Below are 26,876 nucleotides of genomic sequence, written 5' to 3'. Positions count from 1 at the left end.
CTGAGTGCAGCCCAATGATCCAGAGATCATGACCTGAGCCAAAACCAAGGGTCTGTTGCTTAATCAACTAAGCCACTCAGGCACCCCTATTTTAATGAGATAAATCTATGTATAATGACATGAAAAGATCTCCAGAATATACTGTCAGGTGGGGAAGAAAACAAATGTGTGTTGTAAATATATAGAAAAACATCTAGAAGGATATATACCACACTGTCAAATGCCATTACATACAAATCAGGGAGTGAGGCTGAGGAGAGATTAAGATTGACCACACCACAGAATCATCATTGAATTTATTTTATTTTCAAGGTATCTATATACATCAAGTAAATACACACTGGGGTTTGTGCGGTTTGGTTTGTCTTCCACGCTGGCATGCAACATTTTGGCAGATGTGAGTGGGCAGGCCAGGTGTCCCTTGTGGTGACCCTGGCTCTCTGGAAAGGGCTGCTGTAGTGGCAGGAAGGGTTGGGGGGGGTGTAGAGTGAAGCTTCTGGTGAAGGCCTTGTGTGTGTGTTTCTTATTTATGTAAGTGAATTATATTTCCCTTACATCTCTCTCCTTATCTGCCTGAACACCTTCACGTTTTCTTATGTGTTTTAAAAGAATCATTTGGTGGCAAGATTACATAAAGTCCACTGGCTTCTCAGGTGCCCTGTTGGCAAATATTAGCTCAAGTCTACAGGTGCACAGACATCTTCCTTCTTCTCTCATTGGGCCTTTCCCTCTTTGCTCTGAGTTATGTGCTTGGGGCAGGGGAGCCAGGCTGAACCCCTCTCCTTCAGAGCAGTGGTTTGCAAACTACTCTACCTTCAGGTTCGAACTCTTAAGACCACTCAAGAGCTCCTTCACTAATGAAGCATTTTCCACCAAATAAAGAAAATGTAAACTGCTCAGGTCTGCATCACTTTGGGTTATTTTTTATATCAGGGTTCTATATAAGATTTGTCTTAAAAAATGTTTGAATATCACTGCCTTGGATTTACTCTTAGATTTTTCCCTGCATTTTTCTATAATTGCTAAGAGGGGCCCAACAGGTAAAGGAAGAAGAACTTTTTCCTTGAAGGAGTTCCAGGCCAATATAGCCTGTGTTTACAAGCTGGCATTCACACCAAGCTTTCTTTCCTCCCTTAGAAGCTAGGTGATGGTTGCCTTGCTGCTGGGGAATCCTGTAAGTAAGACTGGGTATCTGGACACCAGACTTCCTTGATTTGACTGGCTTGTGACCTCCTCATTCCATCCCTGCAGTTACCTAGAAAACCACCTTAGCACCATGTGGAAGGAAAGGACATCTAAAACTAAAATAACAGTTCTATCAATTATATGGGGCAGTGTTGGGAGGAGGGTACTCCCCTCTAACTACCCTCCCCCAGTCTAGAAAATCTGCTCTGCCTCTTTCTTTAAAGTGCACTTAATGCCAGATGGCGACATTATCAAAGGAATTCTGTCCAAAAAAAAATTTTAATGCATTATGGGGAAAAGTCAGGCTCTAGCCTGAAAGGAAGGCATCTTGAGATAGATATTTTGCCAATGAACTGGAAGGTCCCAAACCAAAAGATGGAGATGGGAAGAACATGCAGCCCAATATGGGACAGAGAAAGGAATCCAGCTCATCACTGTGGCAAAAAATACTTGGAATTTCTCAGCCTGTTCACCCTCAAACCCAAAGAAGCAATCACCTGACAGATGAGCATCCACTTGGCAGACTGTTGGACAGGGTCTGCCTCCTCAAATATTCATATTCAAAATATTTTAAAGCAACTCTAGGTTCTCTTCATGAGTTCTGGGGCAGAGAATATCAAAAGGAGTTTTGAGGAGAAAGGGAAATGGTCCCTTGAACAATCCATGTCCTGGGTCATTGGGGCAGGGGATAGAGGGACAGGAAGAGAAAGGCAAAAGGTATACTTTGGAGGGTGGAGTTGCACACCCAAACCCCTTCGGTTCAGTCGAGGGGTTATATGAAGAAACCTCTACCTGTAATTTAGCAGTTCTTCCATTTTACCCTCCCCTGTGTATATGTGAAAGAGGAGGGAGGAAGAATCTATTTCTGTATTTTCTTATGATGCTAAGACATTCTTCCGTTTAAGGCTTTGTGTGTGTGTGTGCGTGTGTGTGCATGTGTATGTATGCGTGTGTGTGCGTGAAGGATCACAGCCCTCTAGCTCCCATTTTTTCCTTTTATCATCTCCATGACTAATACCACTCAGTGTGAGAGACGCATGTTTGAAAGAAGAAACATTCACCCTCCTCCCTATTGCCCCAAATGAGGAGAGTATACTATGCTTAGAAATTGCTAAATACATCATTAGATACTTAGAGAGTGAGACAGAGAGGAGAGAGACATAGCAGCAGCTTTTGATATATAGATACAGAGTACAAAGAGATACAGAGTAAGAGAAGACATCAAACAGTACAGTTGAACAACGAGGGTTGGGAGGGAGTTGTTAGTATCAGAGACCACAGGTTTGCAGCATGCTGAGAGGAGAGGCCTCAGTCCCTCTTAGAAACTGGGGAAGAAAGAGAAAGAGGTTGTGAGGAACCACCTTGCAGTCCAGCCACTCAACAGGAACAGGATGGCATTTTGCACAAACTTCGACTTGTCTTGTTCCTTTAATATGGACACGACTCTCCCAGCCCCTGCTCCTCTACCTAGCCCTTCTTCTTTCTTCCCCATCCCTACTTCTTGCTCCTCATGCCTTTCTGTCCATGTGTGCCTGACCTATTATCCTGGAAAGCCTCTGGAGAGGGCTTGGCTTGGATGCAGCCCAGTAAGAGACTGGCCATATTCTCTCATTTATAGTTCTCCAAAGATCCAGAGTGGACCATAAAACAGGCTCCTAGTGTACAGTCCTAAAGCAAGTGAGAAGCCTGGTGACACCCAAGAACCAGGAAGGTGCCTGAGCTGCTGGAAGAGGGGACCTGGGCACAGAGGTGGAATAAGGGAGGCAGAGAGGGGGAACACAGCTATTTTCTACCACCACTGAGCAAGGGGGCAGGGGAGTGCTGACACTGCTCTGTAGAGACAAAAAGTCAGACCTGCTGGGGCATTTCCTAAAGCTTTTGGTGACTTCGTACATAGATAGGAGGTATGTGGGACACTGGTACAGGAATAAAGCAAACACCTCCTTTACTGGAGATATCTTGGTTCAGAAAATACCCGCCCATCCAAAATTATTTTAGAGTGGAGGCAGAGAGGGGGTGGATATGATCTCCTACTAATTAATATCTACCACCTTCCCTGACCTGGGTGTGGCTCTAGGTGGGCATCACCCTCACTCACTGTTTTTGACATGTGACAGTGTCCCCTAGTGGCAGAAAGGCAGTACTGTGGTTACTGCTTTGGCCAAAAGGAAAGCATGAGATTGAGGGGTGGAGCCTGTGGGTCAGTAGCGCCCTAGCCCCTGGGAAGGGAAAGCAGGAGCTGAGGGACAACTATATAAAAGTTCTGAGGTGACGAAAAAGAGCAGGAGAGATAAAGAGGCTGAGGTCAAGACAGGAGGCAACCAAGGCTGGTCAGTGGAAGCAGCCCGAAGCTACCTGAAAGTGCAGGTATGCAGCAGTCCTGAGGGAGATTAGCTGGCTGCCGTCTCTTGGTGCAGAGGGAAAAGCTTGGTCTGGTCCTCAGCTTCGTAGCCGCAGGGCAGGTCACTCCTAAAAGAAGAGACCCAGCAGTGTCAGCTCCGTATACAGGAAAACATTACGGTCACTCTGCTCTCATAGCATCCCTGGGGGACAAGAGGCAGGGACTATTCGGGAATACAAGGAAAACCACGGCTAGAGAGGTGGAGCTGACCCGCCCAAGGTCAAAGTCACAGACTTCCTGAAGGAAGGAGAGAAACCAGGTCATCAGATGGGCATGGCACTACCCAGCCTCCGGAACGGAGTGGCAAGAAGCCACAGAGGGGATTGGAGGAGGGGACGTGCTCTCTGCACGGAGAGGCAGGGGATGCGTAGATCTTCAGGACAGGGTGACGATGAGAATGCTTCTCATGTCCTCCTCCTTCCCCTGAAGGCTCCAGAGAACCCCTAAGTGGGGCATGAGGGGAATCTAACCATTTCTTCTGGTCCCACCCAGAGAACACAGGAGCCATGGGGACTGGTATACCTGTTGTCATTAATATCTGTGGCATTTCCTGAAGGCATCATCAGTGAGAACACAGGATTAGGAGAAGAAAAAAGAGACTGGGTGTTAGAGGCCGTCTCCCCACACCCTCTCTCATCCTACCCCTTAGAGATAAAGGTACGACTTTGGAGTACAGCTGCCACCTGGGTCTGTGGCACTCTATTCTCCACCACCCCAGGTGCACGACCATTTTGTTTGAGAAAGGTCTCCCTGATTCCTGCTGAAGGAAAGGAGAAGGGGCGGCAGGGGAGGTGGGGACAGGCACGGCAACAGGGGGAACTCACTTCTAAGAGTCCAAGACCCTAAAGGGATGGGCAGTGTTCAAGCTGTAGGTACAGGGTCACTTACTTCTTACACTTTTCAACTCTCCCTGGGGATCCCAAAGGCTGGTCACCCATCTTTTTCACTCACCATTGTCCATGTTGGCCTTCTGGTAGGACGCCAGGGGACCGCCAGAAGACGTGGCCCCACTGCTGGTACAGGAGTTTGCAAAGCTGGATGGAGCAAGGAGAGAGATGCAGAAGCCTCTGGCACCCTCCCTCCACTGTGCCCCATAATCCCCTCAGGGATGGAGCCGTACACACCTCCCAGGCCCAGAGAACAGAGGACAACCAAGATGGCCACAGGCTGGGAGGGCAATGCCCACTGTCTAAACAGAGGTGTGAAGAGGCGATGAAGCCACTTAGGGAAAGAATTAAGTGTCAGCCAATAACTGACCCAACCTAGGCCTTCTGGAGTGTAGACAGCCTTGGGTCAGGACTCCCGCCCACGCCTTGGGCCACTCACTACATGTCTGAGGTGGAGCTTGGTGCAGCCTGCAGGTACAAATTCTGGTAGTTCTGGAAGAGGCTGTTGGTATAACTGATGCACTCAGGGCTCCGGGTGCCGTAGGGGTTAGTGGGTGAAGATGCTGGGTAGTGGCCAGGCCGCACAGGTTTGGCTGTGGTAAAGAAAGGAAAATGACGGTGTGGAGGCTGTTTCCCTGCAGTTGCCCTGGTTCTGAAGTCATTTAGCTGGGGCTGAACTGAGTTCAGCTAACATCACTCACTTTTATACATGTGGGGGACGGTAGTGGGGTGATCCTGGGGCGGAGGCAGGGTGAAAAGCGATCATCTAGGTGCTGGACACTTAGGAATTTGCCCATCTCCCCCAGGAGTAATCCCACCTCATCTGCTGCCACCCACTCCCACTCACCAATCTGAGCAGAATGGCCCCGCTTGCCGGAGCTCTTGTACCGAACAGCCTCCTTGATGCGGTCCACCTCCTGCTGGTACCGGCGCTTGTCCTTCATGGCACCTTCCTTGGCCTCCTTTAGTGCACCCTCCAGGGCCTTAACTCTCTCAGCCGTAGCCCTAAGTCGTTTTTTCCAATTTAGGAAGCTCACAACGCAGATCTGCATTGTCACGTACCAGCTGTGGGGTAAGCCCAAGGGAAGAGGCCAAAGCAAAGCCAGCAACCCAAGAGAGAGCCAGCAGTGGAGCGTGGGGGTGCGGGGCAGGGAGAGAGAATAAAGAAAAATCAAGTCAGACAAGACAGAGACCGCATTCTTTCCTCGAAAGGCCTCATTCCCTTCACCTAATTGGTCCTCTGGTTCTCTCCTTCTCCCTGAGCAAACAGGGGTCAGGCATTAAAAAGTCACATCATTTTCTGAGGAGCAAAACGTGCCAACTCCACTGTAGCTCAGAACTCTTGTGGCAGTGTCCTGTTCCCGTCTTTTCTTGGCCTAGCTACCCACACCCAATATCTCATAGCTTGTGCCAGACCAGTAGCCCCAGGGCAACCATGAGGCACCCCTCACCCAGAGATGGCTTTGGAGGCATGCATGGGGCAGGGCGGCAAGAGCACAGGAGCAGTCTGGAAGGTGGATACGGTATTGAGTGCAGGTTAGCTGCAGTGCAGAGCAGGAGCAGAAGCTGGAATGTGGGAGCACCCACCTCATCCCCTCCTCCGTCCCCCCCCACACACATACAGCACCCCATAGGAAGGAAAGAAAATGTTTGAGGTCTCACAAACATTTGTGCTCATTACCTTCACATTCAGGGATTTCCTGGGATGTCCCTCTCCCATTTGATTTAAGCTAGAGAGCAACCATCTTGCAGCCAGAAAAAGACTCCCTGATTTTTTTATAGGGTTTCACACAATGACTGGGGGCTCTCCAGCCTGCAGGAGCCGGCCTTGGAAGATACCAGGTAAGCTGGTGTAGCAGGGAGCCCAGGGAGAAAGGGCAGAGCTGAAAACACATCTGTGCCTCTTTCACTTTGGGCAATTTAAGGATCATAAACAATGCTTTGCTGTCACAGTGGTTCAGCTTAATTAGGAACAGGGCTGAAGGCCTGGCTATTTAAGTTTCTGTTAATTGATAAGTTTCTACACTTCTCTCATTTTCCTTTCTAGTCTTGCGTCTGCTGAGGTAGGACATTATGAGGAGTCCTCCATCATCTAGGGGAGTTGCTTTTGGTCTTTGGGACTTAGAGCAGAGAGAGGCAGCCACTTCAATGAGGAAAATGGAAACAGCCCAGCCCTTGGTTCCTGACACATACTACACTGTGGATAAGCCTGGAGGACATAATGCTGAGTGGAGTCAGCCAGTTACAAAAAGACAGATGCTGGATGATTCCACTTATGTGAGGTACTCAGAGGAGTAAAAATCACAGAGACAGAAAGAAGAATGGTGTTTGCCAGGGGCTGGGAGGGAGGCACAATGGGGAGTTACTGTTTAAGGGATTCCCTTAAACAGTTTTACAAGACGACAGTGATGGGGCAGGATGGTGGGGGTGTTGCACCACAGCATGAATGCATTTAATGCCACTGAACTTAAAGATAATCCTGGTGGTAAATTTTACGTGGGTTTTGTTTTTTGTTTTATCATAACACAAATATTGGGGGGGGGGAATAAGCAATATGACAACAGAGAAGGAAAGTGGACACACAGAAAGGGAAACAGAGTGGTAGAACTGATTACAAATGTTTCTTCCCTTGACTTTCAACTTTTCTGGAATGTTGTTATGTTGTTACACTGCTTTATAATAAACAAAGGGGGAAAGAGGATAGTACCCAAATAAAATAAATGAACTCTGCAGATCCTGACCATTTTGGGATTTTTTTTTTCATTATAGATGTAAGAAAGAAAAGAAAGAAGATGTACCAAGTATTTGCTAAATATGTTGGGCATTGCACTGAAGAATCTAATCTCCAGTTTAGTGAGAATATGAGTTTAAATCAAGTGTTCAGGTGGGTTTGAAAGAAAGCGAATGAAGTACAGATTAGGGTTTATTTTATAAGTCAGTTAGAAGAGCCAGTTGACACGTGGTGGCACCTGTCTTCAAGGCTCAGCCATTTGGCGCTAGCGAGGGGGCTCCTGCTCTGTACGCACCAAACATTTCCTGTCCTGACTCCTTTGGACTGCCCCGTCTACCTCCCCACCCCATACCTTTGAAACCCAGTCATCCACCTAAGGAGCCGCAGCAGCAAGGAGGGGGACAGAGAGGCAGCAACTTAATACACAGGAGTTTCAACCAGCCCCTACTAGGGCCTGGTTGGGCCATCTGGAGGACATCCTTTCATTACCCTGCATGCCTGCCCCAGGCCTAGGCAGATGGAGTTCTCTCCATGAGGGAAAGCCCAACTTCCCTGGCTTCTCCTTGTCCCACTGCTTCCTATCTCTGCCCAGTATCCCTCGTTTGTAGTTACAGGCCCCTGCCTCTGAGACCTCTACCAGTTCCAATCTCTCCCTCCAAATCCATAGGCCTGGGGGATCTCACTTTGAGCAGAGGCAGGTCGGGAGCTTTGAGAAGGGAGAACAGGCACGGAACAAAGAACAAGGTAAAGTGGAACCAAACATGAATAAAGAAGGGATTAGTAAGGAAAGTAAAAGGGAAAAGTGAGGAAAACTTGCAAGTAGATTTTCCTAAATCCAAGGGAGCTCAGAGGATTTGGGTCTCCAAGGCACCTGGCCTCAAGAGTTCTCTTCACCCCTTCCCCTACTCTTACCTGTTTGTGAACCTTTGTAAGCTGTTCCAGGTTGTTCTCAAGAAAGGAAATCTTCTGCTTTTGGGAGTGAATCCCCCCACTGTCCTCGGGCTCCATTTCTGCACTCTGATTAAAGACGGAAGAAAAGATGTGGTTGTCCCACAGCCAAAGAGGGCCAAGACCAGGCCAAGCCAGCTACACTGAAGGCCACAGGGCTTGGAGAAACCTGAGGCCAGCAGACGGTATGAGGGCTGGGAAGATGCCAAGGATGGCACTCACTTTCTTGACTCGAGTCGTGACGTCTTGAACGAACAGCTTGCGAAGGTTGTGGAGGGTCTGGAGTTCCCGGGCCTAGAAAGAATGATGACAAATTGGGACTGGCCAAATACAAGCTCAACCTTTTGCCTCCCAAACTATTGGAATTGTCAGTCTATCTGGTCAGGTGAGTCACTCATCCTTTAGGAAAAGATGTGTCCTGATTATGCCGCAGACTGACTCTGTATAAGGAATGGGGTTATGAAGGAATCAGGGAAAGAAATGAAGCCCCCACCTCACTCTGTTAACTTGGCCCAGAGGGAAACTACTCACAACTGTCTCCTCCAGACCCTTGAGGTCCTGCTTGGACTGTTCATGTCGCTCGTACAGAAATCTGGAGGGAAGAAGGAAATGCAAGAGTCCCTCAGAATTACCTTTCTTCCCTCTCTCCTCCCTCTCCATTCCTTTGGTCTATACTTTATTGTTATTTATTTTGTAAGTTACCCACATTCTCTGTGCAGAAATTAGAAAAGAAAAAAAAAAGTAAGACGAGTTTCATAAAAAGCACATAATTCTGTTACTTACAGATCAAACTGCCATTAACATTCTGGTGTCCGTCTTTTTGGACTCTTACTTCTATGCAGGTACATCCCACAAAAATTTCATGGGATCATACCATTCAACCTGTTTTGTAGCCTTCTTTTCACACTTAACAGAATATCACAAAGATCTTTCTAGGCTGGGGCAGCTAATATTCAATAGAGGTCATTTCTGAAAGTCTCCTTTCTGTTTTTTGGTTTTTGGTGTGTCCTTCCCCACCCCGTCATATGACTCTTCCGAGGCATCTACTTCCTGGGAACACCAGACCCCCACCTCCATTGTACCCTCCCTCCGCTGGTATGAGTGAGTAGCAGTCTGAACCATCACTCACGTCAGTTCCTGGAGTTTGCTGCTCTTCTCATGTTCTTCATTCTTCAGCTTCTCGTAGTCAGCCTGAAGCTTCTCTAGCTCTAACTGGAGCTTCTGATTCAGGCTGCAGAGGGCAAGGAGGTGTTGGAGAGAACAAGAAGGTATTAATGAGGGGTTAAGGAAAGACTGGCTCTGCAAATTGTTTCCTTCTGGTACAAGTGGGTCCAGTCAGGACTGGTGCATCTACGTTTGGATTATCAGAGGCAGGTGCAGGCCACCGTTTGCACAACACAGTGAGGAGCCATGGGCTATCTAATCATAAGAGCTCAAGGAGAAGAACTAGTCCTCACTCCTGTGCCTCCTGGAGTTGGGCTACAAAGCTGCAGCAGCTTTGGGGGAGTGGCACGTGGAAGTGAACCAACCAGACCCTGGGCCAAGAGGGAGCACATGTGTGGCTACAAGGCAAGAAGAACAGCAGAGGCCACCGAGCCTCCCGGGGGGGACTCTTACTCTTTGAGCTCATCAATGGTCTTCTGCTTCTCGTTGATCTCATCCCGGAGCCGGGCCAGCTGCCGGTGATGGGCCTCCCGGTGACTCTCCATCTGCACCTCCAGGGCCTTCTGCAAACAACCCCATCCATGCTCAAAGCCAGACTCCTGGGCAGCAGCTCGGAGGGGGCTAGGGCAGCCCGGCTGGGCCCCAGTTGTCTCCTACACCTTCCCCACCCACCTTCACTTCATCTGCATCCTGTGTGTCCGGCTCCTTGTCCTTCAGGGCCACTTCATGCACAGTTTCTGAGGGAAAGATGGGGAGGGCAGCTTACATCACATCTACCTCCTCTGGAAAGAACTTCCCTCTGAGGCCAGAGCTCCAGGCAGGGCAGGGCACATCTACCCGGTATGGGCCCTCAGGGATATTCTACTGGGTTAGGACAGTCTGATTTGACACAGCAGAAAAAGGACGAATTGAGGGCTTGTGGCTTATGTACCATAAGCTACATGCAAAAGCTTCTGGATTTCAGTCTAATGCATTGGATGAGTGTGCATGTTGGGTGGTTTATTTAGATGTTTGTTACTTTTCCTCCCGGCCCCCTCTGGGATCTCAGATCCCAGGATGAGTAGTTTAGAGTTTTAAGGCCTCACCCTGGGCCTGGAGCTTGGCCAGCTCATCGCTCAGGGAGTCATAGGATTCTTCCAGGTGTCGCTTCTTTAGCTCCACACTCTGCATATATTCTGTAAGTGAGCGGATCTTGGCCTCGTGCTAATGGGGGAAGGGTTGGGGAGAGGAAAAAGAGGAATGGAGTCAAGGACACAGCTCCAGGCAAGTGCAGACTTCAGCAGCTCTCCTCCCAGACCCTCCCTTTCAGTTGCGCCTGCCTGAAGATATGGGGCCAGGGGTCATTACCTCTGAGACCTAACCTTTAGATCCCATCAGCACAAAGAGTGGTATCCTCTCCGAACCTTCACTGCCCTGGCCTGGACCTTCCCTGCTGCCCCAGACTCTTCTGTCTTTGACTGTGGTCGACCCTAGGCCCTAGGTGGATGCTATAAGTCTTATCCCATAGCCACAAAATCATCGTCCTTCCCACGGCATGCAAAGGCTCTCAGTGCTCAGCGCTCACCTGAGAGATGAGGAGCTGGCAGGATGAGAGCTCCCGCCCAGTCACCTCCATCTTGCGATGACACTCGACCTGAAGGTTCTCTAGCTGCCGGCAGCGCTTGACCACAGACTTGACTTCCGACTTGATTTTGCTGATATAGAGTCGGGCCACCGTGAACTCCTCCTCAATGGCTCCACTGATCTCCACCGGCTGCGGGGTGGGGGAGGGCAGGAAGAGGTGCCCCTCTGCTGCAGGGAAGCTTTTACCCATTCCTCTGCATCCTGCCTATCCCTGTACACCCACACACACGGAGATTTGCGTGGCACACATAGTTTCTAACAACTTTTAGCTGCTATCACTTGGCATTTCATATTAACTCTACCTACACCTAAAGATCCAATTCCGACAGTCGCCCTCTCCCATCTTATAAAGCAACGTGATTTGTAGTCAAACTGATCTGCTTGGTCACCCAGATGGGTCACTGTCACTGCCACAGATTTGCATGTGTCATTCCCAACTCTGTGCCTCATTGTTAAAGCCTGCTGCAAGCACATCTCTGTGCCCTCTCTATTCAGCACCCTTTGGAAGGTGAATTTACAGTTGAGTCTATGCAAAATTCTGCTTGTTTTCCTGGTCTAGTTTAAAGGATTGCTTCCTGGCTCTTTGGTCTGCCTTCCTCAGTATTCCTGAGGGCATGGGTGATGCTCCCCTGTACCCCCACCATCTCCCACCAGTGCCCAGAGCAAGAATGACCTGAACAAGGCTGCCACTGCCTCCAGCTCCACTCACCAGCTTAATCTCCCCGTTGCCCACGATGACACTGAACTCACTCAGGTCCTTCATCAGCCCATTCAGCACCTCAGCAATCCGTTTGCGCTGGTGTCCGCTGACCTCTTGTAGCCTCTGCAACTCAGACTCCAGAGCCAGCATGGTGGCCTGGGGACAGCCCCTCACGTCATCCCGTTGCCATCTTCCCACTGCCCTCCCTAACCCAGGCAGAGCCTCCGCCTCACCCGTGACCCCAAGGGCTGCTACAAAGAGAACAGAGGCCCTGCAAAAAGGTTTGGAAGAGATAGGGGTCAGAAGGGCAAAGTGTGGTGACGGGGCTGGAGAGGGTCCCACAGCCCATGGCACAGAGGGGCAAAGGTACAAATGTGCTGCAGCCCCAGGATGCGGAGGTCCCCTGGGATATGGAACATGTTCTGGAGGCAACGGTGCTCTGGGACCCCGGTCAGCCACTCACCACCTTCTGAGACAGCTCATCCACCAGAAGCTGGTTCTGCTGGCTCTTCTCCTCCACTTCCTGGGATTTCTGGTCGTAGTTCACGGCCAGCTCCTCCAGGGCCTGCAGCACCTCCTTCACCTCATCCTTCGCAGCGTCGTTCTCAGACTGCAGGTGGCTCAGCTCCCGCTGGACCTTCTCATTGTCTCCTCGGGTGGACACCAGCAGCTTTGAGGAAGAGGCAAGGCATGTGAGGGGGTCTGCTGCCAGCGGGCCCCTCTATGGTTCCCTGGCCCCAGACAGGGTCTCTCTGGTACCTTCAGAGCTCTAGGAGAGGGGCATGGGTCAAAACAAGGGTGAAGAGGAAGTGGGCTCTAGGCGTCACAGAAGCAGGACAACAGAAGGAAGCAGCACCCAGACTCAAATCCTTTACAGAAAGCCCCAGTTAAGTCCTCCCCAGACTTCCATAGTTCTGGAGGGTGATCAAGCCCTATGCAAAAGAGTAAGCTCTTCTTCCATCTGGTTGTAAAAGGTCTTTTACGCCTTTTAAGGGGACACACTGCTCTCCTCTCATGTCTCATCTTCCTTCCCATTACCTCTTCCTGGTCCAGCATCTGCTGCTTAAGCTTCTCTATGAGCTGGCTCTGCTGGTTGATCTCATCGTCCTGTTGGGAGACAAAAGGAATGGAGGGAAGCTGTTCTTTCCAGGGTCTAGACTTACAGGGTTGGAGGCAGAGGTAGGATCCTGACAAAAATCCAGACAGTTCTGGCTTTGAGTTAGAAACCCCACATCCTAAAAAGAAATTTTTCTTTCAGGCTCTTGCCTCACTCCTGCCCTCACTTTCAAATCCCTTTCTTCCTGGAAGGTGGTATAACCTTGACAATACACAGCAAAAGCCGTTTGGTTAAAGTGCATATCCCCTAACCTAGAAGTCCCACTTTAGTGCTACATTCTAATCAAATCATTCAAAAGCAAAGTTTTATGCATCAGAAGCAAAGATAGTGCTTTCAGACTTACTTACAAGAGCAAGAACAAACTACTAAAAACAAGGAAAACTAGAAGCCCTGGAATAAACAAATGGTTAAATATATTTTGATAAATGTGCTGTTAGGCAGCATTTAAAAAATACTTTTATGAAGAATTGTTAACAAAGTAGAAAATCGCTCCTTATAGAATGTGGAGTGAAGAAATTAGATGCAAAGTTACAGATACAGTGTATCTCGATTGCATGCTCTACATATGGAGAAAGTAGAATGTCTATAGTATTATTTCTAAATGGCAGAATGATAGAGGACTTAAATTTTCTTCTGTATATTTTTATTTAGCTTCTAAGTTTCTTAGTAATATAATTTTTTATTAAATTTAATTCTGGGGGGGATTTATTTCCAGTACAGTTAACATGCATGGTTACGTTATTAGTTTCTGGTATATAATATAGTGATTCGTAATCCTGAATGTTACTCCGTGCTCTCTTCCGCATTTTCAATGAGCATAATTTATCTCTTTCAAAATAAAAAAAAGGCAATACAAACTAATTCCTTAATCCCTCACTTCTCATCCCACAGGCCTCCCCCCTCTGTGCCCTGGGCGTCCTCACCTTGTCATCGAGTTGCTTATAGAGGCGGCGGATCTCTTCCTCATATTTCTGCCGCTCCTCAGGCGCAATGCGCACCACGATGGACGAGTTGTCATTCACAGGGGTCTCCTCACAGAGCTCAGATCCCAGGGCGGCATCATCCCCAGCCAGGCGCTCTGTCTCAGGCACATTCTCTCCTGGCCGAGGGGCAGAACAAGGTGAGGAATGGGAAGAGAGAAAGATGCATCTAGGAGTCCTTCCTCTATCTCTGTGGCCAAGTGTACCTTCAACCTTTTCTAGGGGGTGGGATAAGGGCGGTCAGCCCCCTCTCCCCTTCCCTCATCACTGCTCTACTGCACCCCTCCAGAAACACAGCCCTCCTGGGAGGCTGGCCCGCCCTGAAGGTCCACCCCAGACAGGGTGCCTCTGGTCCCTCGGCCTCCTCCTCCCACTGCCTCTCACGACCAATAGAACCCTCTCTAACCATTGCGCCACCGGCTGAGCTCAGCCTCTAGCTTGGCGATTGTCTCCTTCTGAGCCTTTGTCTTCTCCTTCTCCTTTTCATATTTCTTCTTCCACTGCTCGGCAGTCAACTCCAGATTCACAGAGGCAGTGTTCTTAATGGTCTTTGCCCTGGGTGAGGAGAACGAGGAGATGAGAGCTCCGTTAAGCCTTGCATGACACTGAGGGGAGCTGGCACAATGAAAAGGGACCCTGCCACTAACCGCTGCCCGAACATCAGGGTGGACTTGGTCTCTGCATCGTTGTAGCTGGACGGTGAGCAGCAGATGAACATAGTTGTCCGGCAGTTTCCTCCCAGAGAGTCCTGGAGAATCCGTGTCATTTTGCTGTCACGATATGGAACGTAGCTTTTCTGGGGGAGGAGGGAGACCATGAATCAGAAAAATATTCAACAAGGGAACAGTGTACTTGCTGACTAGGGGTCACACACCCCATGCATTGGGCATGATGAGAGGGCAGCAGTAGGAGAAGATGAGATGGGACACTCACCGTGCCCTCAGCCAGTGCAGAGATCACATTCCCAAGGGCTGACAGTGACTTGTTGATATTCTTTGCCTCGTCCAGCACAGCTCCCTCTGCTCCGGTCTTGCTGACCTACCAGAGTATAAAGGGATGAGTGTGTCATGAGCAGCTGCAGGGGGAGAGAGGGATCTCATGGCCTCTTTCCCATCTAAGGGGATTCAGTCCAAGGAGGGGAGGGGACAGGGAAAGAGAACAGAGAAGGCCCTTCCTGTTACCCTAAACCCTCTTGCCAAAAGCCACCCCCTCCTGCCTACATAGTATATGATCCCATTTATATGAAATGTCCAGAAAAGGCAAATTCACAGAGCCAAAACATAAGATTAGTGGTTGCCAGGAGCTAGTGGAGGGAGGAATAGGGCGTGAGTGTCTAACAGGTGATGAAAATATTCTAGAATCAGTGGTGATGGGTGCACCACCTTCCAAAAATATCCTAAAACCCACTGAACTATATTTCAAAATGGTGAACTCTAATGGTATGTGAATTATACTCCCCCCAAAAAGTTATTTTGATTTTTAAAAGCTCCCCCTGACCAGACCTCCTTCCCTACCCGCCCCACTCCCAGGTCCCCAACCTTCTCGCTCCCTGCCAGGTCCACTAGGTACAGCTTCCCACTGAGCTTCTGCTCGGTCTCCATGTTCTCCTGCTTGATGTTGATGAGGAAGATGCTGTGGCTCCGAGAGCTGTGTTCATTCATGTCTGCAGGACCAAGGGAGAAGCGGTCCCTGTACTAACACCTATGGAGCCGAAGCCCTCACCCCCCAGCTTCCACTGACACTGGCCAATCCAGAGAGAGAGGGCACCTGCCAGGACTAGCCCCACCACTGTGTCTCCCAGGCAGCTGGGTGGCACACACAGTAATAGCCTCTTCTTCTGGAGGACACAGTCTTCCCTTGCTCACTTCTATTCCCTCAGCCCCCAGAGGACACAGACAAGCACCAGACTCCCAGGTGCAAGAGCCCCTTATATCCCCACTCACTGGTGACGGCCACATGACGATTTGATTTCCCCTCGTCAATCACATCTAAAATCTCCTCTGGGCTGGACACAAAGCGTTCAGTACAACCCTGCAGGGGGCAAAGGGAGAGTGACCCATAAACGGCAATCTGCAAATCATATTACCTGCACGCTGATCAGATGACCTTTTAAGAATGTCTTTTCCAAGCCCTCAGACTCTCCCCAGCCCCTCAGCACATCTCACTCCTCCAAGACATCTGCCCTCCAGCTTCCGGGCCTCTGGCCTACCCTCCTGGTCTACTCTTAGTACAGTGACCCACACCCAGGTACCCCTGTCCCCACACTCACCTTGACAAATGGCACCCGATTCTTGTCCTCATGCACAGACAGATTTGTCTTGGTCACTGAATCAAAACAATGCAGAGTAAGCAAGGCTAGCACTTCCACCCCCAACCCCATACCCTATAGTCTGCTGAGACAGTGGTTTCTTTTTCTTTTTTTTTTTTTTTTGACAGTGGTTTCTTCTACATGCAAAAAAGAAGCCCTCTCCTGGGTGGTGCAGTTGGTTAAGCGTCCAACTCTTCATTTCGGTTCAGGTTATGATCTCAGGGTTATGAGATCGAGCCCCATGTCAGGCTCTGCACTCAGTGCGGAGTCTGTCTGTCTGTCTCCCTTTGCTGCCCCCCCCTACCCCCAACTTGTGCCCTCTCTCCCTCTCCCTCTTTCAAACAAACAAACAAATAAATTTTTAAAAAGGAGAAAGACTTTCCCATCAAGCTTAAATCCCCACACCCTGAAAGCTTAAATTTCTTCTCCTCCAGGATTCTAGCCTTAAGGTTCCAGCTGGTCTCAGGGTGTTTCTATATAGGCCTAGGTATTTCAGCTCATCTTCTGACCCTTTTTGCTTTTAGAAATTTTGGTGAATGGAGGCAAGGGACAGGGGTATGAATGTGTGATTCCTCTGCATCTCTTGCCAAGAACAATGTGATCTTTCTTTTCCTTGCTCTCCTCCCACCCCTGCCCACCCAATGGGGCTAAACACCACTCACCATCCAGAAGGTCGCGAATTTTGTCCAGGTAAATCTCAAAGTAAGAAACCTGATCAGGGAGAAAGTGAAGAGGGCCTATCATAAGTCTGATATAGGGATCTCAAGTGAATGTGACCCACTCAACCAGTAGGAGGAGGAGAAAAAGAGCAGAAGAAGAAGAACTGTGGTAAGCAGGGCAGGAAAATAAGTTGGGGTGCCCAGGTTCTCAATGAGTTCATACTAGCTCTTCTCCTCCTACTCCCTCTCTGAGGACACCCCGCTGTTAAACCATGATCACCTTGATATGGAACTCCAGGTTCTCATCCATGGAGTAGATGTGATTGAAGATGTCTCGGGCAATTCGAGGAATGATTCCCATCAGCTGGGGGTCATGCAGCTTTCCCTGGAGAGGAAGAGTATCCGAGACTGAGACTGGGACTCAAAACAATCAGGCCACCCAAGAGGTAAACAGGTGAACATGAAGGTGATAGTTGATGAGAGGATCATCTGAAGGTATGAGGCAGTCACTGCCATGTCTACCGAGAACAAGGAGAGAACTGAGGGTCCCTTTGGACCTTTATTGCAGCTGCTTTTCTGGATCAAAAGAAGCAAACTGGAGTGGTGGAAAGGATGGGAAACTGCAGCAGGCTAGAGGGATTTCACCAAGCTTCCATTATAATCCTGCCCCTCAGTTCATCCTCCAGACCAAGCAAGCTTAATTCCTAGATCTTGCCTGAGATTCCTTGGCCTCTCATTAACACTCCCAGTTCCTCACCCCTCATGAAAGTCAGAGCCCTCACCTCCATGGTATGTGTTTTCCCTGAGGATGTCTGTCCATAAGCAAAAATGGTGCCATTGTAGCCAGCAAGGACATCTGGAAGACATAGCCAAGAAAGAGCATTGGTGGAAAGAAGTGGGGTAGGGAATGGGGAACCAGAAAACATACATTCTAAAAATACATCTTACAAAGATAATACATGTTACCTTTGACAATCTGCATGGCACACGCATGATAAACTTGCTCCTGAGTCGTGTTTGGGGGGAACACACGGTCAAAGACATATGGCTTCCCCTAGAATGGAAATAAAACATGGCAGATATCAGGAGTCAGGAAATGAGGAAGAAGAAATGCTGCAGCCCCCTTCCATTAGCCTGAGAAGGCACCTGTTTTTCAGCCATCTATATCCACGGACAGTTTGGGCGGGGAGCGGGGGGGATGAGGGAAACCAGACAAAGAGGAGCAAAAGTTGGTGCTGACACCAGGAGCTGTTCCTGTGCACTAGAGAGCACCATTGAGAAGTGTCACAGCCTCAGACTGTGTGAGGGGATCTCAGTCTTGGTGTGATGACTTAGTACTGCACCACTCCAGGCCTTTCCCCGGGAAACCAATGGGAAAAGACAGTAGGGCTGGCAGGCCGTAAAGAGTGAAAGACAATTCATTAACATTAAAAATCTACCTCTAGGGGATCCCTGGGTGGCATAGCAGTTTGGCGCCTGCCTTTGGCCCAGGGCGCGATCCTGGAGACCCGGGATCGAGTCCCACATTGGGCTCCCGGTGCATGGAGCCTGCTTCTCCCTCTGCCTATGTCTCTGCCTCTCTCTCTCTCTCTCTCTCTCTATGTGTGACTATCATAAAAAAAAAAAATCTACCTCTAGGTTTAAAAATATCTTCCTCAATAGATGCATATGTCCTGATGTGGACGAATCTTCAAGATGCATTAAATGAAAGATGTAAAGTTAGGGGCACATGTCGGTTATGTTCCCTATTGTGTAAATGAAATACAGGTACACCAAGATGCTGAGCTGTTGTTCAAACATTAACACAAGCTCTCTCTCCGTGAAAGAAATATATGAAATCAGAATCATGGGCCTCCTTTTAGCAAAGAGATACTGAAACAAATTACTGACCTACAAGTACTTTGTTTCATTTAGGTTATGTTACAAATCATGTGCTAACAAGCATGCTAAAGATACAAAATATTTAAAACCTGGGGAACCAAACAAAGAATATATTCACTATGTAATCATACTAAAGTGCAGATCTCTGGTAAGATTTTTTTTTCTGGTAAGATTAAATAAGACTATGCTTGTTCTCCATCACAAATGACAAATTTCTCAGTCATGTTTTCCTGCCATTCAGTATAAAGAGATTATGACTTAGTTGTCAAGTTGTTTTACTACAGACTCCATCTTTATCCAACTGAAATGTAAAGCTCCTAGGTCTATGGTCACCAGAATTGGGGAGACATGTTTCAACTAATTAAGGAAAGTCATAAAATTTTCATTGGCCAGAGCTGGAGATAATGGCTCTAGGAATATTCATAATATTCCATCTATACATAGAACTTTTTTCTAGAAGGAATTATACAAAAAATGTTAACAATGATTACTTTGAAGAGAGACAAGTCTTTTATTTTACATTTTGTATCTTGGCTTGCATATATATGTGTGTGTGTATACACACACACACATTTTTTAAAGATTTTATTTATTTATTCATGAGAGACACCGAGAGAGACAAGCAGAGACACAGGCAGAGGGAGAAGCAGGCTCCATGCAGAAGCCCAATATGGGCTTCGATCCTGGGATGCCAGGATCACACCCTGATTCAAAGGCAGATGCTCAACACTGAGCCACCCAGGTGTCCCACTTACATATATTTTTAAATTTTTAAGTTTTATTTTACTTAATAATTTCTACATCCAAGGGGGGGGGCTCAAACTCACAGCCTCGAAATGAAGAGTTGCATGCTCTTCTGACCAAGCCAGCCAGTGCCCTTGGATTGTTTCTATTTTTAAACCATGTACAAGTATTTTTTTTTAAATTTCTTAATGTGTGTTTCATTTTGTTTCCTTTGTTTCACTTCGTTGCATAAAGGAAAACTAGTAGATATATTTTTTTTTTAATATTTAAGAGATTTGAAAAGTCTGGCTTATGGGGAAAAAAAATCTACCTGAAATATTTGTCTGATCTCTCTTTGGTAAAAGCCTTTGAAACCCCAAAACCAGAATCCACAAAGAGAAATAAGTTGTGAAGATGCTCTCCAATGGAGGGAGTACTGTAAACTGATAGAGTCTTTCTGGAGGACAATTCTATTAAATATTTAAATGTCCATTCTGTTTGTACTCTGTATCAGTGAGTCTATTGCTAGGAATTCATTTTACAGCCCTTACTCAAGCACTTAAAGATCTATGTAGAAGGATGTTCAATCTGTATTAAAGTAAAACTAGAAATAATTCAAACACTCATTAACAAGATGTTGGTTATGATAGTTCCATATTCTACTCCCATTAAAATGAGTGAGGGTGGTTTACATGTTCTGACATGTTCAAGCTCAATTTAGTGAAAAAGTAAAAACAGTGTGTGTAATGTGATTATATCTTTTTAAGAGCATATGGATAGAATAGCCTTAGAAAAAGGAAATGTAAGGCTGTATAGAGACCTGCTAATGGTGGTTATCACTTGAGAGCTGAATAACAGGAGCTTACGCCTGCAATACTTTTCTGTGATATTTAAACGTCTTACAGTGACAACATATCATTTTTAAATTTAAAAATGTAACATGTTATAGATGATGTCATAAGATAATATGTAATGACAAGACAAGGTATACACAAAATACTGTCAGGCAAAAAAGTAGTTTTTAAAATACTATGCAGGGATGCTTGGATGGCTCAGCGGTTAAGCATCTGCCTTCTGGCTCAGGGCGTGATGCTGGAGTCCTGGGGATTGAGTCCCACATCAGACTCCCTGCAGGGAGCCTGCTTCTCCCTCTGCCTATGTCTCTGCTTCTCTCTGTGTGTGTCTCTCATGAATAAATAAATAAAATCTTCAAAAAATACTATGCAAAAAATAAATACATAAGATAGTATGCAGTGTAAAAAACAAATGCAAAAAGGATGATTCCATTTCTGTTTTAAAAAAAAATGTATAGGTACACCTTGCTTAGAAAAACATGTTAAGGGGTGCCTGGGTAAACTCAATCTGAGTTTAGCTCAGGTCATGATCTCAGGGTCCTGGGATGCAGCCCCACAGTCCAGCCCCATCCCCATGTCCGGCTCTGCTCTCAGCAGGGAATCTGCTTGTTCCTCTCCCTTGGCTCCTCCCTCTGCTCATGCTCTATCTCTCAAATGAATAAATATCTTTTAAAAAAATGTTAATAGTGGTATCTTGGACAGTAGAATTTTAGGAGATTCTCTATTTAGATTGAAAACTTTTCTAAATTAAGGTCACCTGGCTGGTTCAGTTAGATGAGCATGCAACTCTTGATCTCTTGGGGTCATGAGTTCAAGCCCCACGCTGGATGTAGAGATTACTTAAATAAATAAACTTTTAAGAAACTGTTCTAAAATGAAAATGCATAATTTTTTAAATAAAAAAAATTAAGCTTTTCAAAGATATTAATATTCTTACTATAAAGAGCTCTCATATATTAATAGCAAAAAAAGATAAACCTCAACAGAAAAATAATAAACAAGGGCTAGGTACTAGCAACAGAAAAATAAATACAAATGTTCAATATTTTCAAATTAAAACAGTAATATTGTTACTCACTTATCAAATTGAAAAACACAAGCTTAATTGTAATACCCAGTGTAGATAAGGGCTTAAGGAGGTATAATTTCCTTGAAATAAGCACCTTTGTCCTTTTCTGGTAGGAACAGTATGTCCATACAACTTTTATGGAGGCAATTCAGAAACACATAATCAAAAGCCATGATTGCACATATCTATTGACTCAGATGTTCTAAGAATTTATGCCATGAAAATATCTGTAGCAAATATTTAATTACAAGAATGTTTATTATCAGACTGCTTATAACAACAAGAAATTGAAAACAACTGAAAGGAGTAATATTTAGGAAACTGGTTAACATAAGGAATCGATTAAATAGTGGCATGTGTATATTTTTATTCTTTGTTGCTATTTAAAATGATGTCATAATAGAGGCACCTGGGTGGCTCAGTTGGTTAAATGTCTGACTCTTGATTTTGGTTCAGGTTTCTCAATCTCAGGGTTGTGAGTTCAATCCCTGCATTAGGCTCCAAGTAGGCATGGAGCCTACTTTAAAAAAATTAAATGAGGGATCCCTGGGTGGCGCAGCGGTTTGGCGCCTGCCTTTGGCTCAGGGCGCGATCCTGGAGACACGGGATCGAATCCCATATCGGGCTCCCGGTGCATGGAGCCTGCTTCTCCCTCTGCCTGTGTGTCTGCCTCTCTCTCTCTCTCTCTCTCTCTGTGACTATCATAAATAAAAAAATTTAAAAAAATTAAATGAGATAGAATAAAATGATGCCATAAAAGAACATTAATAGATTTCAAAAATGTGTTAGTAAAAGAACTCATACACAAGAGAGCACATACTGTATTATTCCTTTTGTATAACACTGAAGAAACAACCATACTTAGCTAGTGATAGAAGTCAAAATAGTGGATGCCTGGAGTGATATGACAGGTGTGGGCAAAAGGGAGCTATCAGGGGCAACAGAAATACTCTAGATTTCAATCTGGGTGGTGCTTATGTGGGTGTCAAAATACGTTATAATATTCATCAAACTGCTTGCATAAGATTTGTGCACTCATTGTATGTTTGTAATAGCAATTTATTAGGATAACCCTAAAAGTCCATCAATAGGGATCTGGTTAAATTATGACATATCCCTACAACAAACTATACAGTTGTTAAAAAGAATGAGGTAAATCTTTATGTGCTGATAAGGAAAAATCTCCTAGACTCATCATTAAGTTGAAAAAAAAAAAAAAGGCCAGGTACAGAATAGAACAATATGTATACTATGCTACCATTCTTGTTTAAGTTGTTTTTTTTTTTTTTAATTTTTTATTTATTTATGATAGTCACAGAGAGAGAGAGAGAGAGAGAGAGAGAGAGAGAGAGGCAGAGACACAGGCAGAGGGAGAAGCAAGCTCCATGCACCGGGAGCCCGACGTGGGATTCGATCCCGGGTCTCCAGGATCGCGCCCTGGGCCAAAGGCAGGCGCCAAACCGCTGCGCCACCCAGGGATCCCTTTTTTTTTTTTTTTAAGTTGTTTTTTTTTTTTTTTAATTTTTTATTTATTTATGATAGTCACAGAGAGAGAGAGAGAGAGAGAGAGAGAGAGAGAGAGAGAGAGAGCCATTCTTGTTTAAAAAAAAAAAGTACATGTGGGGAAACCTGGCTGACTCAGTAGGAAGAGCATAACGACTCTTGATCTCGAGGTTGTGAATTCATACATATTGTTCTGTACTTGGCTTTTTTTTAAACTATACATTATAAGCCCCACATTGCATAGATTAAAACAAAACATGTTAAAAAAATAAATATTTTAAAAAGTACATGCACGTATATATGTAACTGCTTAAAAATGTATAATATGCTTTTATAAGAACCCACAAGAAACTGGTAATAAGGTTGTTAAAAGGGAACTGGGTGGCTAGAAAAGAAAGGTAGGAAGGAGACTTACTTTTCATTGTATACTTTTTTATATCATTGAATTATGTCACATGTGTATGTTAAAGCTTATGCAAAAATTAAACATTTAAAAAATATAAAATTATGTAAAATATTTAATAAATGCGAAATACTCATGTGTTAGTGAAAAAAATTAAGTTATAAAACAATAGTTTATGATACAGTTTTATTAAAATTATATATGTATATATGCAGCAAAAACTCACTGGAAAGAAATAAATTGTTAACAGTGTTTTCCTTGGGGTGGTGGGATTTCAAGTGATTTTTAGTTTCTTGTATGTGTTTCTCTTTGTTTTTAATTTTGTCAACAATTAAAGTATATTAGCGTTGTAATCAGACTATGTTTAATATTATTAAAGAAAAATCTACCTTAATTTTTTTTAAAGATTTATTTATTTATGATAGACATAGAGAGAGAGAGAGAGGCAGAGACACAGGAGGAGGGAGAAGCAGGCCCATGCCGGGAGCCCGACGTGGGACTCGATCCCGGGACTCCAGGATTGCGCCCTGGGCCAAAGGCAGATGCTAAACCGCTGAGCCACCCAGGGATCCCCTACTTTAATTTTTTTTTAAAGGCTTGAGTGAATTTATGGGTTATTCATAGGGTTTTTGGGAATTTTTATTTCTTTTTACATGAACGGTTCATCATTACACTTCATTACAAAGAATAAATCCTTATTACAGTGTTAGAAGAAAACAGCTTTAAAGTGGCATTAATGCCTGTCCTCCTCAGTGGCAATATCTTTCTTTTTAAATTTAATCTAATGAATCTATTTTTTGTTGAAACTTGATTCTTGAATTGTAATCTAATTCAGTGCTGCTCCCATCCAGTGGCCAAGAAACAGAAACAAACAAAACACATCTATCTCAAGCCAGTGACTCTCGCCTCTTCTCCACCAATGATATCTATCTATGCTTCTTGAAGCCAGGAATGCAGCCAAAGGGGATTAAATATAACTCTCAAGCCAACTTTGCCCCTCCCTTCTTCCCTTCTGGGAACATGGGCACCAACTCATTCTCTGCCTTTCCCTCTGTTTCTCTCCTCCTCTCTCACAAACATTCCCAGATATAGGATTCCAGAGAAAGCTGTGGATGCATTAAAATGGAGGGCGCTCTCCAAATGCTGAAGGCAATTACTGCCTGAGGAATCCCTTTTCTGCAGCCTAGGCTGGGAAGAAGAGATCAGAGAGGGTCAAACGGTAGTGTTCTCAGTACTGTAAGGGTAAAAGACATCCAAGAACTAAAAATGGGTTCACTTAGTAAACTCATCAGCAGGGAAAGCCAGACACAGATTGTTATTTCAGGGGTCTGGAAAGGCCTGTTAGCACTTCTCTACTCTTTGCTAGGCCCTTAAATTCCAAGTCTAGTTCATTACTTTATCTTAAGATTTTTATTTCTGTCACATTGTAAATTTCTTTTTAAAAATATTTTATTTAGGGCAGCCCAGGTGGCTCAGCGGTTTAGTACCGCCTTCAGCCCAGGGCGTGATCCTGGAGACCTGGGATCGAGTCCCACGTCGGGCTCCCTACGTGGAGCCTGCTTCTCCCTCTGCCTGTGTCTCTGTGTCTCTCATGAATTAATAAATAAAATCTTTAAAATATATATATTTTATTTAAATCCAATTCACCAACTTGAAAGAGTGTAACACCCAGTGCTCATCTCATCATGTGCCCTCCTCAGAGCTCCTCACCATTTACTATATTGTAAATTTCTTAATTTGCTATTGATTATACCCAAGATGAATTTGTCAGATCTTTTGAGAAGAATAACTAGACCAGTGGTTTTCTAACTTTTCTGCCTCTAGACTATTCACATGGGAAGCATCACCACTATTTATGTTTCTCATGACACACAATTACTTTGAGTCGGACTGTAGTGTGTTGTGGCAGATTTCTTACCAAAGTCTGGGGGGTTGTGTGTATAACTTGCAAAAACCACTTATTTTTTTTAAGCCATTTCTGAGGCCCCCTCTCAGGCCTCTGCCCTGACCACTCCACAGCTTGGATCACCATGTAGACCAAGAGTTTCTTAAAGGCAGGGATTCCCTGTAAATCCCGATATCAAGCACAGTCTTTGGCCCGTAGGATGTTCTTCATAAATATCTGCCAAAAACACAGATATTGATGGAGGAAGAGAGCAAGAAAATACTAGAGACTTAGATGTTTGGATGAAATAACCAGTAAGAAGGGGAAATGTTGGGGCACCTGGGTGGCTCAGTCAGTTAAGCATCTACCTTTGGCTCAGGTCATGATTCCAGGGTCCTGGGATGGAGCCCCACATCCAGCTTCACAGCAGGGAGCCTGCTTCTCCTTCTCCCTCTACTGCTCCCCCTGCTTGTGCACTCTCTCTCTCTCTCAAATAAAATCTTTTTAAAAGTGGGGGGGGATGTTAATTAAGTACTTCCCAGTGTGTCAAAGGCTAGCTCATAAGGAAACAGCATATATAAAAAAATAATAACACCTAATTCTTATCAGAAGTTTATTACATGCCTGTCATTGCACTAAGCACTTTATATGTATTATCTTGTTTAATGCTCACAGCAATCCTATGAGGCAGGTACTATTATTATTCCATTTTATAGGTGTGGAAACTGAGGTTCAAAGAGGTAAGGTAGCTTACCCACAGACACACAGCTGAGAAATGGTAGCGCACGGGTCTTAAACCCAAGCAATCTGAATCTACCCACAGCGCTATAGTGATCCAAGAGCTGAAGTGCCTGAACAATGCATCAGATCCTTATCACGGCTTTTCCTTCCCCTTCCCCACACAACCCCCCTCCCCCGCATTTGGACATTTCTTCAAATGTTTCTGGACAGTACTGAAGCCCTTCATCACTCCCTTTTTCCAACTTCAACCCCATCTTAATAAGTATGTGATTCTCTCACCCATCCTCCCCCAGGAAGTCCCCTCACCATGTCAACGTTGGAGACTGAAAGACTAGAAGACTGGTTTCATTAGAGACCCTCCACCTTTGAGGAGACCCCTGAGGTTCACTCCCCCACCCACAGCAATCTAAGCACTCCTCACAATCTTCTCCAGAGAGCCACCCTTCAGAGTCCTGCAGCCCAGGGCTCTGCTCTTCCTAAACCACCACCCCCTCCAAGCCTCCTGTTCATTTGTATCTCTCAGCACCTTTCAGCAGTTTTCCATTATATGAGCTGACTGTAGCTAATGGGAGGGCCTAAGATGAGGGGTCCCAGGATGTCCAACCTTTTTAACCCTCAGTAAAGCACTTGGTAGAGGCTGAACTTCTGAGCACCAGGCCTGATTTCCATGGTGATACCCCTGGGGATGGTTGCCATGGTAATGCTGGAGAGACACTGGCCACGATGAACATTACCTCCCCTCTCCATTTCCCTTTATGAGACTCCCCCAAAGGGAGACCTGCTCCCCCTCTTCAGGTATCAAAGGAATCCTGGGCCACCGCAAACAATACTGACTCTAATTCAATGATCCTGCCAGGTCCCAATCTAGCTTTTCCAAATGAGGTATTTGATTCTCCTGAATTTTTGTCTACTTAAGAACCCACTAACCCATTAGGGGACCTGAGGGAGAAAGAATATGGTGAACACTTGAATGAATGAGGGAGAGAGAATGTACGTGTCTTCCGTTACTGTCATCCCTCCCATACCTGGTAGGGAGGCAGCAGCCCAGACAGCAGACACCAGGACACTCTGCCCACCAAGACCAAGGCAGAAAGACACTTAAACGGGTCCAGTA

At 45.9% G+C, this 26,876-nt stretch overlaps 1 protein-coding gene across 1 annotated transcript in view; it reads right to left on the bottom strand.

Moving 5' to 3' along the window:
* Positions 1–284: 284 nt before the first annotated feature.
* The window catches only part of KIF5A (kinesin family member 5A), a 29,471-nt gene continuing 2,879 nt past the window's right edge, over positions 285–26,876 (bottom strand). The window contains 29 exon segments of the mRNA XM_055328868.1: positions 285–2,510; positions 3,541–3,654; positions 4,109–4,136; positions 4,538–4,620; positions 4,913–5,066; positions 5,321–5,489; positions 5,491–5,538; positions 8,117–8,221; positions 8,375–8,446; positions 8,684–8,744; positions 9,282–9,383; positions 9,770–9,879; positions 9,989–10,053; positions 10,402–10,519; positions 10,881–11,069; positions 11,649–11,795; positions 12,103–12,309; positions 12,678–12,746; positions 13,680–13,855; positions 14,143–14,291; positions 14,384–14,532; positions 14,670–14,774; positions 15,275–15,399; positions 15,680–15,767; positions 16,006–16,061; positions 16,707–16,755; positions 16,984–17,088; positions 17,486–17,559; positions 17,670–17,757. Coding sequence (XP_055184843.1) covers positions 3,576–3,654; positions 4,109–4,136; positions 4,538–4,620; positions 4,913–5,066; positions 5,321–5,489; positions 5,491–5,538; positions 8,117–8,221; positions 8,375–8,446; positions 8,684–8,744; positions 9,282–9,383; positions 9,770–9,879; positions 9,989–10,053; positions 10,402–10,519; positions 10,881–11,069; positions 11,649–11,795; positions 12,103–12,309; positions 12,678–12,746; positions 13,680–13,855; positions 14,143–14,291; positions 14,384–14,532; positions 14,670–14,774; positions 15,275–15,399; positions 15,680–15,767; positions 16,006–16,061; positions 16,707–16,755; positions 16,984–17,088; positions 17,486–17,559; positions 17,670–17,757 — 2,970 coding nt within the window. The 3' untranslated portion in view covers positions 285–2,510; positions 3,541–3,575.

Source organism: Nyctereutes procyonoides, unplaced genomic scaffold (assembly GCF_905146905.1).
Source record: "Nyctereutes procyonoides isolate TBG_1078 unplaced genomic scaffold, NYPRO_anot_genome, whole genome shotgun sequence".
In the NCBI taxonomy this organism is placed as follows: Eukaryota; Metazoa; Chordata; class Mammalia; order Carnivora; family Canidae; genus Nyctereutes; species Nyctereutes procyonoides.
This window is presented reverse-complemented; position numbering and strand designations above follow the sequence as displayed.